General features: G+C 42.9%; 2 protein-coding genes across 2 annotated transcripts in view; one reads left to right on the forward strand and one right to left on the reverse strand.

Moving 5' to 3' along the window:
- Positions 1 to 320: 320 nt before the first annotated feature.
- On the reverse strand, positions 321 to 12,858 carry TRMT6 (tRNA methyltransferase 6 non-catalytic subunit). Its single transcript, XM_044263424.1, has 11 exons — positions 12,585 to 12,858; positions 8,861 to 8,988; positions 7,563 to 7,672; positions 6,923 to 7,014; positions 6,708 to 6,791; positions 6,315 to 6,439; positions 5,221 to 5,579; positions 4,760 to 4,845; positions 3,844 to 3,946; positions 3,654 to 3,740; positions 321 to 2,298 (listed from the first exon to the last, which is right to left on the reverse strand). The coding sequence occupies exons 1-11, from the start codon at positions 12,710 to 12,712 to the stop codon at positions 2,107 to 2,109; spliced, it is 1,494 nt and encodes a 497-aa protein (XP_044119359.1). The 5' UTR covers positions 12,713 to 12,858; the 3' UTR covers positions 321 to 2,106.
- Positions 12,859 to 13,016: 158 nt separating this feature from the next.
- Positions 13,017 to 13,669, forward strand: part of MCM8 (minichromosome maintenance 8 homologous recombination repair factor) — a 46,952-nt gene continuing 46,299 nt past the window's right edge. Inside the window, exon 1 of the mRNA XM_044263425.1 lies at positions 13,017 to 13,328. The gene's annotated coding sequence lies outside the window, so the exon portion shown is untranslated. The remainder of the gene's footprint in view (positions 13,329 to 13,669) is intronic.

The raw sequence follows: 13,669 nt of genomic DNA on the forward strand, positions 1-13,669 counted from the left end.
AAGAAATAAGGTACACATCACTAAATGACTTTTGTCTTTATTTTTTTGACTGCCACTCATTAAAGTGTTATTTCACATAACTCACATAACTCTTCTTGATGTCCAGAAGTCATAGAATTATCCATTCATCTGCTCCAAAGGTGGATGTCCACTTTACAAACAGGACAACAGCATCATGTATTTTGCTGCATTCTTGACGTGAGTGCACACACAGGAGTGTTTCTCAAGCAGTGGTTCCTGGGCCAGCAGCATCACCTGGAAACTTCCTAGAAATGCAAATCTTCTGCCCACCCCAGACTACTGAATCAGAAACTTGGAGGTGTTACCAATCCGGATTTAATAAGCCCACCAGGGAATTCTGGCACACACTAAGTTTTCAAGTTATTGAATTAAGCATCAGTCCTCAAAGATGAAGTACATTATAGGCAAGAGAAAAAAAGAAGTAACACAGGTTAAGGTTAACTTTTGCTGCTGGTACAGGACAGGAGTTCACAAGTCAGCTCCAGGGGTGGCTCCATGGGCACATGCCTTGATAGTGCCGACGTCCAGAATGAATGAAATGAGATGAGCCTTGAAAACTGGATGAATCCCGAGGAGAGGATTTAAACAAGAGTAACCAGTGGGGACCAGCCACTACAGAATCCAGTCTGTGCACACGTGTTCTCCTGGACAAACTGGGACAGGTTGTATGTGGGTGGCGACTGTTTGTAAGGACATGTTCAGTGAGGTGTTGATGTGGGCCTGTTTTCTTATATAGACCACGTGTCACAATCAGCTGAAAGCCAGCGAATGCAGTGTCACTGACCCCATCATTAATGTAAATCAGACAAATCGTAATAGGAAACACTTTTATTTTTTAAAAGCCATTGTTTTAAGAAAAAGGAATCAAACCTGTACTGGTTGGTGATCACATTGACCATTATCAGGATAGTACATGCTATTAGGAAAATTTCTTTTTGTCTGAGATGCTCCTTGCTGATCAGCATCTATGCTATAATGATGTCAACGATACACATTACGAGCATATTTAGTGAGCAAGACAAGGGCCACAGCTTACTCTAAATACTCTCCTTGGCTATAGCAGATGACCAAATTTGATTATACATTTTTCAGAGCTTAGAAAGACTAACCACCTAATCATGCCCGAGCTCAACAGACCAGCATTAATAATCACCAAAAAAGGCACTTTAAAATACACTTGACAAGGAGTGACGCTAATGCAATGAGAACTGGTCAAAGCCCTGCACTAAACTTTGTCATAGATCCTATAAATAGTGCATTCTCTGTTTCCATACGTATATATAAATATATATGTGTGTATATACCAATAGCCATAAACACGAGTGTGTGTCTATTTCTGTAAGTCTCTGGATGGGGGAAAAAAACCTTTGCTGTTTCCTTTAACTTAATAAAACACAAAAATTCTAGCATTTCACTTGGAACAAAGAATGAGGAGATGGGCAAATTAACGCAAAAAAGTACACTACTACCCCTTTGTGTATTGACCCAAAAAAGCAGTACAATAAATACTCAGAACTTTCCTAAGCTGTCAACTATTAAAATAAAAAAATCTAGTGTTTTAAAAAAGTTTATTCCAACGGAGGGAACAAGGAGGGTATTTTTGGTGCTGTCAATCTCATATACTCACACATCCATATTGCTTCGGTTGAAGAGAGTGGAATGAACACAAGAAATCTCTTCCACAGATTCTTGCTTTCAGTACCCAAGTTTTGGATATATTGTGTCATTCCACTTAGTTTAACGTATAAACGAAGTCTTGTATAAAGATATTTTTAGAATGTCTAAATTCTCAAGATATTTTCACAGAGTACTACAAGCACTTAGAGGATTTTTGTGAAATAAACAGAATTGGCCACATACACACTAGTCCACTGTGTATACCCCAGGCTTGGGTATTCTGGCTCGATGTTCTCATAGACCAAATTTATCTGTTCCAGAGGTGGACAAAAGGCTTACTCGTCCTTCCCAGGAACAAGTGTATAGACTTACTTTTAGAAGATGAGAAAACAATTAGTGATGGCATTTAAAGTTTAATTACTAACTATATAGCGCCTGAGGAAAAAAATCAGAGCAATTTCTGAAAGGTTAAGAGTCAGACTCCGGGCATTTCCGTTTTTTAGCTGCTGGCTCTTCAGTCTTGTGTGATTCTAAAGTGCTTGCGTTGGATTTGAGACTGGGGTCGGCTTTAAGGTTATCCATGGCGACAGTGAAGCCTGATAGAAGGTACCCCCCACCTCCGCTCATCAGTAGTTTGGGATGACTTCGATCTGGCAAAACCTAATCAAGACAGAAAGACATTCATGTTTTCCTAAGCAGATAAAGCACATGCTAACAATACACATGCCAGAAATCAGAATTCAAATGACAGAGATTCTCTTGAAGATTTAATCCGACCAATTTCTAAAGAGCACCTTCCTTCATGTGCAGATTAAGGATTTAATCTGGTTTGAAGGATTTTCTTCTGAAAAATAAAACTGAAGCTGCTGCTCTCAAACCAGAGGCAAGTTTCTAGTGGTGAACAAGCAAATGTCTGTGTAGTACTCTGGGCCTGCACATAGCTTTCTTCCTACTGGCTCCAGGAAGCTTCACAGCCAATAGTGGAGTGTGATTCCACGGAGAAGTAGCTACTGGACATATCCAGAGCTTCCCTCCCCTGATACCTTGTTAACCCGGACACAATTTCTTCGCTGCTGTTACCATAGCTCAAGAAGATCACTGTCATGTAGGGCGGAGTCTGCTCAGGGCCTTGAGTATCCTGGATCAAGGCAGTAGAGGTGCAAGCAGCAGGGCAGGGCCTGTGGCGGCCACGGAGGTACTCCCTAGTTCTCCCTTCAAGAGGGAACCAGCTGTGAGGAGTTCGAGGAGCAGAAAGCCTCTCGCTGCTGCTTCTTTGGGATCCTGAGCAGCATTCATACACAGGGAGTCCATGGGCTGCTCCAAGTCGATTACTGAGCATGGGTACCCAGGACCGCAACACTTCTGCCCAAGACAGGGCTCCTTTATTGGGCAAGCTTTGCTCTGGGGTTCCCGATCATACTGGCTGAGACTTTCTGAAGGCAGCACTGCAGGCTCTTCCTCCCCATCTTCCTTTCTCTCCCTCCTTTTGCAGCAGTCAGACCTCCAACACGGTCTGAGGGCTTTCCTACCTGGCTCTGCTCCCTCTCCTTTTCCTCTTTCAGAGGCATCTTCCCCCATAAAACCCTTATACTTCTAATTCCATCTTAGCATGTGCCTTCCAGAGGACCTGAACGGATGTTGGACCCACCAGTAAATCCTAAAAATCTGCTGCAAAGACATCTCGGCTGAGGGAGCAGAGTCACTTTCTTGTTGGCCTAGGGATTTTGCTAACATCAGTTATTCCCTCCACAGTGATCTTGAGGCCTTGGAGAAACACAAACCATAACTGTTTGCATTTTAAGTGGCTCTGGACTGGAGTTTCAGAGTAACAGACCCTGATGTGAAGGAGGAAAAAGGGTCAGGAAGAGCCAGGGCACTTTGTCTGAGTTACAAGCAGGAGATCCTTTCATCTGTAGATGGAAATACGGGCATCTATTTAACAGCTTCTGGCACCACTGCAGAGAGCCAGCGACTCAGAAGAGCAGCCCCCTGGAACCAGCTGGAAGAACACATACCTGGTAATTCCTGAGCCAGGTTTCCGACAGCCTGAGGTTGATGACCCCTCCTCTTTCCCGCAGTTTTGTGTAGCATTCCAACAGGGGCTAAAGGCATAAACAGAATTCTGTTAAGAATGCCTGTGAGGGCTGTGATTTGAGTATTAACACACAGATGCAAGAACTCCCAGCTCTTCCATGTCAGCATTACCTCTTTATACTGACAGTAGACCACAAATGGTCTTGAAGGGGCCACGAAGTCCAGCAAAGACAGCAGGAGCGGAGTGGGATGGAAACGACTAGCAACAATTAAACTGCAAAGAAAACGTTAGACAAATTATTTCTCTCCTTGGCAAGGTAGAGCATAGACTTTAAAATGCATTTAAAATGACCATCTACTGGGATGCCTGGGTGGCTCAGTTGGTTGAGCATCTGCCTTTGGCTCAGGTCATGATCCCAGGGCTCTGGGATTGAGTCCTATGTTGATTCCCTGCTCTGCCGGGAGCCTGCTTTTCCCTCTTCCTCTGCCACTACCCGTGCTCGTAGTCTCTCTCTCTCTCAAGTAAGTAAAATCTTCAGAAAAAATGATCATCTATTCATTTGCCATGACTCACACAAGGAAGAGCTTTAAATATCACATTCTACAAACTCCCCCCCAAAATAAAATCATGTGTTTCTAAGAAACACAAAATGAACTAAAAGCTCTCTTGGTGCTTGGCAACTCTAAATAGCATTTAATGACATTCTTGACTTAAAAAAATCATCTGGAAACAAATCCAACATTGTAATTCTGCCTTTGCAGATACCAGAATCTACGTCGCCTGTCAGGTTTTCCTTAGCCTTTACCATTAGCCAGAGTGGTATCAATTTGAATGACCTACCCCCTGCATATAGCAGCACCACACAGACTCATCTGATACTCTATCACTGGAGACACTTCAAATTTATTCTAGAACTCTGAAACCAACACAATTTCCCACATCCACCAGATGCAGCCTCCTGTCTTAAAAAACTTAAGATAGATTCATCATCTCTGCTCCCACTATAACCGAAGCAAACACATGAAGAATTCTGTGTGAAGCACAGCCCACGGATACCCAGGTATCTGTATTCCTTCATCAACGTACCCATCTGAGTTTCTTTCACTCAGCAGAGCAGCAGCCTCTAAGTGTCTTTTCCTTTGCTCTTCTTGTCTCCTCTGCTTTTCCTGAATCTTCAAGAAGAAAAAGAAGAAACTAGCATACTGAAGTCATTCAATCAGGTTTATGGAAATGATGGTCTGTCAAAAATTTCAACGGTATTTATCAACCTGGACTAAAGCAACAGAAGGTCATCATGAGGAAGCTGGAAACACACAAACCTGTTTGTTATAGAACCATCAGTAAGCTACCTACACAATGTTCCTGAATCCCAAAGCTCCGTCCCAAAGAATACACAACACACGTGTGCACATCCATGCACACATTTTCTCTGTCTGCTCTGGTATTTATTATCTTGGGCACTGATGCTCCAAAGCCACACCAAATCTCCGTGCCAAATGAAACTCGGAGAGGAATATTATGAAGGTAGGGGGACTCTTAACACTTACATAATCCTTTTTGCTTCCTTTCTCTTTAGACTCCTTATAGTCTGGATCTTGTGAGACGATTTCCATTGTTTCCTGTTCCGGTGAGCGATGGCTCTCTTGCGCTTCTGCCACGTTGTCTTCATTCTCCTGTTCCAAAGTCTGTTTTTCCTCCAGGGTGCCATTACTTTCTTCAGCAGAAGCACCGTATTTAGGCTCTGAAGATAACATCTCCGCAGAAAATGTTCCATTTAGGAGACTGTCCACTTTGTTGAGTGGGAAATCATAAAGACCACTGAGGAAAGATTTGGGGAATCCAAAACATGCTGTTGCTGCCCGAACAGGTCCACCTCCAGGGTACAGCTGAATAATGGAACCAAAACCTGAAGAGATTAAAAAAATAAAGGTCTGCTGGATGGAGGGGATTCTAGACTCAGGACACCCTTAGGGTCCTCCACTGTAAGAAGACTGAATGTCTCTACTCTTTGTAGGGGCTGCGGGATAATGCAGCTCCCCCTGGCGGTCGTTTGCCCATGCATATTCCCAATGAAGGAAAAACAATTCCAGAACACATGAACCTCCACGTGATGCTATGGTAAAAACGTATGATCTTGCAAATTTGGGTGTCACGTGATTGGTGATTGGCTCTCAGCTTTCCCCCAGTCTGAACCTCAATCAGGGCAGCTCGAAGTTCTTACCTGCCACAGGGTTGGGGAAGGGCAGGCAAACCAGGCTGTGTGCTTTCCTCTAGGACAAAATATACCCCACATAGTCGTCTCATCCAATCCCCTCAATTTTGGCCAATAAAATGAGAACCAGCTATCCAAGAATTTACTGAAATCACTGTCCTGGAGGTCCAAGCCAGCCAAAGGCTTCTTAAACACCCCCACTGATACAGAAGTTGGGGAAAGGGCAACTGTCATCCAGCGGCACCGACATAGCACTGGCTGAGATGTGGACTGCACGAAGGTCCCAGGGACTAGGGCGGTGGGGGCCCACCCAAGCCATTTCGTGAATCTTGCAGTAATTCAGCCTCACTTTCTGTACCCTTACATTTTTAAGCCCTTTTACCCACATCATGGTAGTGCTCTAACGAACCTAAAAATGGTAAGTCTTACCTCCCATCCGTTCCATCATTGCACCCAGCACCAAGCCTGCACAGGTTTCCATTACAATCATTTTATTGCCAGCACGGACATTTCCCAAAGTCAACATCTGGGCTAGTGTATCATATCTCATGTGGCTAAGGAAAAAAGAATGATTTGTTTATTTTTAGCTAAGCAGAAGCAGCTATTTTAATCATTTTTTTAAGTTTTGTTTGTTTATTTCATAAAAATTATGTTGATAAGATTATAGATTGTTTTGGAGGCAACGGTAAAAAGAACTTACAATTCATGAGGTAGGAGGACACTTTATGCAGGTGAGCAAGTTTTTCATTTTACTTAAAATCATGACTGTTCTTAAAGATATATTTTCCCCCAATTATACTTTTGAAAGGAAACAAAGCGTACTTAATTTTTCCAGGTTCTCTTGCATAATACATAATTGAAAGAATGCGGGTGGATGGCTTCACAACAGTAATGATGGCTTCATACCTGGGGGAAGAAAAAAGAAGACATCAGTTTTTAAAAACTGGTTTAAAAATACTTTATTTTTAATAATAAACATTTTATCAACCTATAAAAAGATACAACACTTTCATCCTTTTCGAACAAAATCCACTTACTTCTTTTTCTTCTTTTTTATATATTTATCTTGAGCAAATTCTGTCTTGTCCCGGAATGTTGTACTATTTTCAATTAACTGCTGAACTATTTCCTATAAGAAAAGGAGCAAGCAGATTTCCTGAAACTTTATTTCCATGGAAATGATAACTTCAGAGGTTTCTTACCCTAGAATGTATCCAAAGGTCTGATTTTCCAGTCCCTTTTCCACATAAGTCTAAATAAATAAACTGCATTTTTTTTTACCTCTACCTAAAATACAAGTACTTTGGAACTGTACTTAAAACAGGATAAAAAAAAAAAACAAAAACAGAACTACATAATAAAAGGAGAAAGGATATAAAGGAAATTGTCCTTCCTGAAGACACTGGCTGAAAACATTACTGAAAATGAACCAAGTTAAGCTCTGATAGTCACTAAGTTATTAAATTCTCTTTTGCTAATAATATCAGTTGTCACTCACTTACACTCCTGTATATAAGAAATAAAATCTTTCATCTACTGAATGGCATGTACAGGACAAGCTATTGCTAAAAGAAAAGCAGTATTTTTACATCTCACCTTAAGTAAATCCTGCTTTAAAATCCAAGCAATTTCCTCAATACCAAACAAAAACAAAACACAACATCCTTTGAATATTACCTCTCCTTTAATGCCTTTGTCCTTTAAAGCTTTTATGTCATCTTGAGTAAGTTTCTGAGATTTCCCATCATCAATTATATTTCGATTATCAGTGCCTGCTTCTTTGGTCTCTAAGGAAGGAAATTGCTTAATGACATTGATGATCTGAAATTATGTAAAATCTTTCTTCTTCTAAATTCATGTCCACATCCAGCCCATCCTGTACACGCTCTGGCCCCCAATGACCTTTTCTGACCTCCTTTCTTGGCCCCTGTGCTTCAGCCATGCTGCTCTTCTGTTCCTTACGCACACCAAGCACAGGCTCACTGCAGGGCTTTGGCACCTGCTGCTCCCTCCAATTGTGAGTGCCCTCATGACAGAGGTCTAGGTCCTTTCCAGCCCTCAGGACTGAGCTCATCATCTCAACCACGTCTCACCCAGTCAGCCTCCAGTACACCACCCTGCTTTACCGTCTTCACAGCACACATCACTATCTATAAGTGTGTTGTTTGCTTTTCTACTTATTCTTGGTGTTCCCCACTGCTCTGTACACTTTATGAGATGATTTAGACAATGCCTAATCATGCCTGGCACAGATTTGGTGCTCAATAAAAATATGGAGGTTAGTTTAAAAGCACTTAATTAACTGGTATGAACCAAAACTTCAACAGCATTGTAGTTATTTGATTTTAAAAATTAATTATTTTTATTTTTACTAATAAACTATTTTACATACATTTATTTCAACAAATATTGAAATACTTAATTTTAACTAACAATAACCACTAAAATTATGGGGTCTTTGCTATAGGCAAGGCGCTGTTAAGAACTTCCCATATGTATGTGACTGAAACTGGCTATAGCCTAGGTATTAAATGCATTTATGGTTCCATTTTACAAATGCAGATAGAAGACCTAGAGAAACCAAGTAACCTGCCTAAGATTACAAGGCAAGTGATGAAACTGGAATTAAACCTAGTCAGTTAAATTCGAAGCCAGACTCTTAACTGCCTCCAGCTGTTACGGAACTTCGGGGCTCTGAAAGGAGTCTACCTGCCCTTACACTGAAGTAGCAAGGATTCTTCTAGGATTAAACACTCGTCCCAAAGTCAGAAAGTCAGTTAATGATGGGCTGGAGCCAGAATCCAGGTACCCAAAGCCAAAGGCAGACCTTGCTTCATTCCACCAAGCTCCAGTTCTTAGATTACAAGTTTAAATTTCTTTCGGGATAGCCTGAGTTAGCATTTTAGAAATGGGGTCGACAGGTTTCTGACCAGCCAGCTCGAGAGCACCTATTTCGTATACCCAAAGTAGTGCACCTGAAGCAGGCTCTTCCTTCTTCTTCTTAGGCTGAAGGCTTCCTCCATTGGTCACTTCAAATGTGGTTCCATAACTATGGCCAATGACGTTATCCAGATAGAACCACTGTTTTTCAAAAGTTACTTTTCTAGGGAAGAAAATGCAATTAGCTGAATCTCATTTGCATTCAGTATAGAAAAGAAAGGTTTAATCAAATTAATTTCAAAACTGGTCTCCATAAAGAATGATCAGCAGCATTACCCCTGAACATAAACTGACAAATGAACTAAAGAGAACTGGGTTGGGGCAGAGACATAAAATTAGTAAGAACATATAAAAACACTGAATTTGGAAGGAGAAACAAGGACAGAAGACCTTCTTCTGAGGCACTGGTCTGGCTCCAATTTGCAATGACAGGATGTCCAGACTTACAGCTTTGTAAATTTCCTGTACAGCATAAAGGGTCACTGAAACTGCCAGGCCACTGGACACACACCGTCACACTACTTGCAACTCTAACTAGAAAACTCTTGAAACTGAACTATCATTGGGATGACAGGGATCCAGCAAATTCCCTGGTCTAACTGGCTATTTTCTTTCAAAATTATCTAGTAAAAACAGAGTTGCCTAGTTGGCTCAGTCAGTAGAGAATGAGACTCTTGATTTCAGGGTCATGGGTTCAAGCCCCACACTGGGTATAGAGCCTACTTAACATACAAACAAACAAACAAAATTATCTAGTAAAGGCAAATTATATTTACAAGTAAATATCACTGACAATCTGTACATTTCGAAATGGTGCTTAACACTGACGATGCTCTACTGAGGATTGGGCAACATCAGCTTTCCCCATTACCTGGATTTTTATATTATCATTTAAAAGGAAAATCCCACAAAAACAAAACAAAAAAATTCCCCAAAAAGAAAACTAATATCCACTGAATGTTGACCAGTGGCTAGGCAGCATGTGCCACTGTGTTTCATATTTTTATTTAATTCTCACAGTAATCCTAGGACATAGCTCCTTCCAGAAGAGCAATCTGAGCTTAGGGAAAAGTATCTTGTCCAAGATTCACAGTTACAAAGTGGAAGCTGGGATTAAAATCCGGGTCTGCCTGACCCCAAAGCCTGCTTCCTTCTACCATATCACACAGTCTGCTCCAGAAAAGGCTAATGGATCTCAGAAAGCCCTGCCTAATTTTAGGACATGACCCATGTCTACAGAACTCTGCATCCTGGAAGACACATACTGTTTAATTTTGTTTGTCCGCCACCTACACTTTCTTCTCCTTTCTCTGTGTCCCAGGAGTCTATGACAGATGCATAGACCACATCACCCAGACTCCATTGTATGTGTATGTGTCACATCTTCATTAAATCTCCTCACTTGAATCATCCGAGCGAACTCCTGTGAGATCCTAAGTGATCCAGATAGGGTCAATTCTTATTCTTTGCTAGGTTCCCAGTTTCTATAACATAACAGAATATAACAGATTTTTAAAATATTTGCTGACATAATTCCAGTCAATCCAGTTGAAACTCAGTTCAACCCAGATGTGCACTCCATACGCTCACCCTTTGAGCACCCTGGGGCTAAGGAAACACTGAGCTGGGTTGGGTTTACCCTTCTCGAGGCTGGTCTGATATTCAAAGAAGGGTGGGTCACTCAAACTGATGCGTGGCAAGAGGTCACTGTCCCAGTCAGGAAAATGGGGCCAGGCAGAAGAATGTGATGCCATGTCTTCACTGAGAAGGAGTGGGATTTGCAGAGCCTTCTTAAAAAGTCAGATTGCTTCTGCCCAGGCAGATGCATACAGACCCAAAAAAAGTGAAGGGAGAATCTACCCTGGTATGTAGACAAGCTCAGAGGGTCATATACTAAATAAAATGGCAACTAATGCACTGGCTTCTGCCAAGAAAAGTAAAGAAAAGTATTTCCAAATAAGTATGTCTCGAGTGCTTCCAGAGTACTTTTTGAAATGAAGATGTTATTACCTGCCTTATTGTTAATGGTATACCTTTGTCTTAGAAAATAAATAAATAAATAACAACCACATTCTAAAATTAAGCAACTTAAAAGTATGAGAAAGAAAAGGAAGAAAAACCAAAATTTCACCTGCATGGTCATTATACAGCTGTGTAAACTTTGGTATCATTTCATCAAACTTACAAGGACTGTGCGGCACCGCTGTACTTCAATTAAATAGTTTAAATAATTAGCACTGGCTCTTTCCAAAAAGTATATACTTGAAGGCTGGCCCATATTTTTAATCAGAAATTCTAAAGAGAAAATGGTGCAGATATTATATTTGTGGACTAAAGGAACCCCCCCAATATTTCTTTGTCTTTACTAAATTGATTCTTCTTCTTTTTTTTTTTTTTTTAAAAGATTTTATTTATTTATTTGAGAGAAAGACAGTGAGAGAGAGCATGAGAGGGGAGAAGATCAGAAGGAGAAGCAGAATCCCCGTGGAGCTGGGAGCCACATGTGGGACTCCATCCCAGGATTCCGGGATCATGACCTGAGCAGAAGACAGTTGCTTAACCAACTGAGCCACTCAGGCGCCCTCCTAAATTGATTCTTATGCAATAAGACTTGGCTGTCACCAGCATGCTGCTTTGGGGACTGTTACTTGACTATTTTCTAATGACACCTGTTTCACTTTAAATACCAATCAACAGTTTGATTCACAGAGCAGTAAAATAATTCACCTCATGTGCGCACTTAGAAACTCCCAATCTACCACTACGTGGCCTATGGTCTGCAGAAAGCTGTTCTCTTGACACTGAACTCAACTTATTTCATTGTCAAAAGTACTGTAATAACCTAACTCAAAAGAAAGTTTGGTTGCACTTTTCAGATAATTAACTGAAACATCTCAATACATTTCAGCATTAATGAGCTGTTAGGATGTAACAATCTCACCACCCCTGCCAAGAAGCTACAAAAAATTCCCACTTTTCTAATATTAAAACAGAGCTGTAACTAATCAACAGGATCAAAAATCAAGCATAATTTCAAGTTTTGAGACCTTGAGCCAACTGCTTTTGGGGAATGTAACTTTCCTAGACCTGGCATCCCTTCCTGTAAAGTGAAGGAACGCTAGAGTGATCCTATGGGCTATGAGAAGTTGTTCTCCTGCATTATTACGTCTAACAGTTATTCCAGTTTGGACAGAGAGAAGAGCCTGAGGGACAGAAAAGGTCGGAGAGCTTTCATTTTTTTGTGGGATTGATCCTGCTGAGGAAATAGGAAGAAAGGATGGTCTTTAGGGAAAAGGCAAGGGAGGGGAGGACCTTGAGAGGCAAGGATATCAGAGGATGATTGATGGGTTCTTTGAGTAACAGGAGAGAACATCTCAGGGACTTGGAAGAACTCTAGGACAAAAGGAAATGTAAGCGTGGGGAGCGGGGAGGGCACCTGAGCGCCCGAGGGGCAAGAATGGGAAAGGGACCCTGTGGAAAGATTGACAGGGATGTTGAGGGCAGAAGGCCAGATTGAAATCATGGAAGGAGCACTCTGCGGGAAGACAGGAGTGATAGATGAGACCCCAAGGGCCGAGAATGGGATGTTGGGGGAAAAGGCCTCTGTAGGAAGACCAAAAGGAAAAAACGAAAGAGGAGGTTGGGGATCTACAGAATCAAGAATGGGACTCTGGTGGAAGAGGCTCTGTGGGAAGACCTGAGGGAAGGAGTAACGAGAAAATGGGGACGGGGAGCCCTAAGGCCAGCGACCTGACTTACTTTCTCCGCTGGACTTGCACTGCTTTGAACACATCTTCCCGTTTCAGCACCACGAAGTCACCGTCGCGGATGTGGTGGTCCCCGGGATGCGGTGGCTGTGGGCCCGGCAGTTCTCCTGAGCCCTCCATGGACCTTAGCCGGTCTCCGGATTCTGCAGCGTCTCTCCGGCCCCCAGCGCCCCGCCCCTCGTGCTCTGCTATCGCCGCGGCCAGCCTCGCTACCACAAGCCAAGTGGACGCAGAACCCTCCGACCGGCACCGCCCCCACGTGCTGCGCGCCGCTTCCGCTTTCCGGTCGGAACCTCCGGATGGCTTCCGGCAGCCACACGGCTTCCGCCTGGCCGAACTCCTCCATTGGCTGCACTCTGTTCCGCCCCTCTCGTCTCGCCGTTCCTTGGACGGAAGTTGCGTCACAGACGCGCCAAAAAAGAATTTGGAAGCCGACGAGTTCAGGTTGAGTAGCTAAACATCTCCCCGCGAGCCTCTGAGGTGTAGGGGGAAACAGGTCCCCGAGCTGCTCCAACAGATGAGACTCGGCCCCTGCGCGAGGACGTCAGGAGGACCGCGACCGAAGGGACTTCGGCAGAAGTCACCTGAGGAGCTCAGACCTCAGTCTCTTGTCCCCGTCTGTCTCCCCCCACCCTTCTCCGGAACGAGGGGAGAGCCAGGCGGGGCGCACCAGCTGCCACCCAGGGCCCTGCCCAGCTGAAAACCGAGAGAGCTCTGGGACCTCTATTCCTTGCAAGTAAGAACAGCGTGAGGAGACCTAAATGAAGTAGGATATTTAACGAAGCACAGCAGACGCCGGGTGGCTCCTTTACTCAGCTCTGCAGTCGTATTTCTTGCGTTTGTGTTGGGATTTTTACTCGTTGTGCTCACTCTGTTCTCATTTGGGAAAGATACGGTATGTAGCGTTCTCGAAGGGGCGCTTCGTCTTGAGTGTGTGAAGACGGAGTTTGGAGCTCACTACTGCCATCAGACAACTTGAACCTTGATCAATTTGGGGGGCTTCAGTTTCCTAACTTGCCATATGGTCTGGACGATTATCAGTTTTGTCTTGTCCCAACATCGTGAACTGTTTGGGTA

Source organism: Neovison vison, chromosome 8 (genome assembly GCF_020171115.1).
Source record: "Neovison vison isolate M4711 chromosome 8, ASM_NN_V1, whole genome shotgun sequence".
NCBI lineage: Eukaryota > Metazoa > Chordata > Mammalia > Carnivora > Mustelidae > Neogale > Neogale vison.

Bases quoted from the DNA above. Each gene is read 5' to 3' on its own strand.
- TRMT6 (XM_044263424.1), bottom strand. From the start codon at position 12,712: ATGGAGGGCTCAGGAGAACTGCCGGGCCCACAGCCACCGCATCCCGGG. The intron at 7,673-8,860 runs GTGCACTACTTT...TTCCTTCCTTAG, and splicing joins GAAGGAAGAGCCTGCTTCAG to AGACCAAAGAAGCAGGCACT. The intron at 7,015-7,562 runs GTAATATTCAAA...CTTTTCTTATAG, and splicing joins ACAAAGGCATTAAAGGAGAG to GAAATAGTTCAGCAGTTAAT.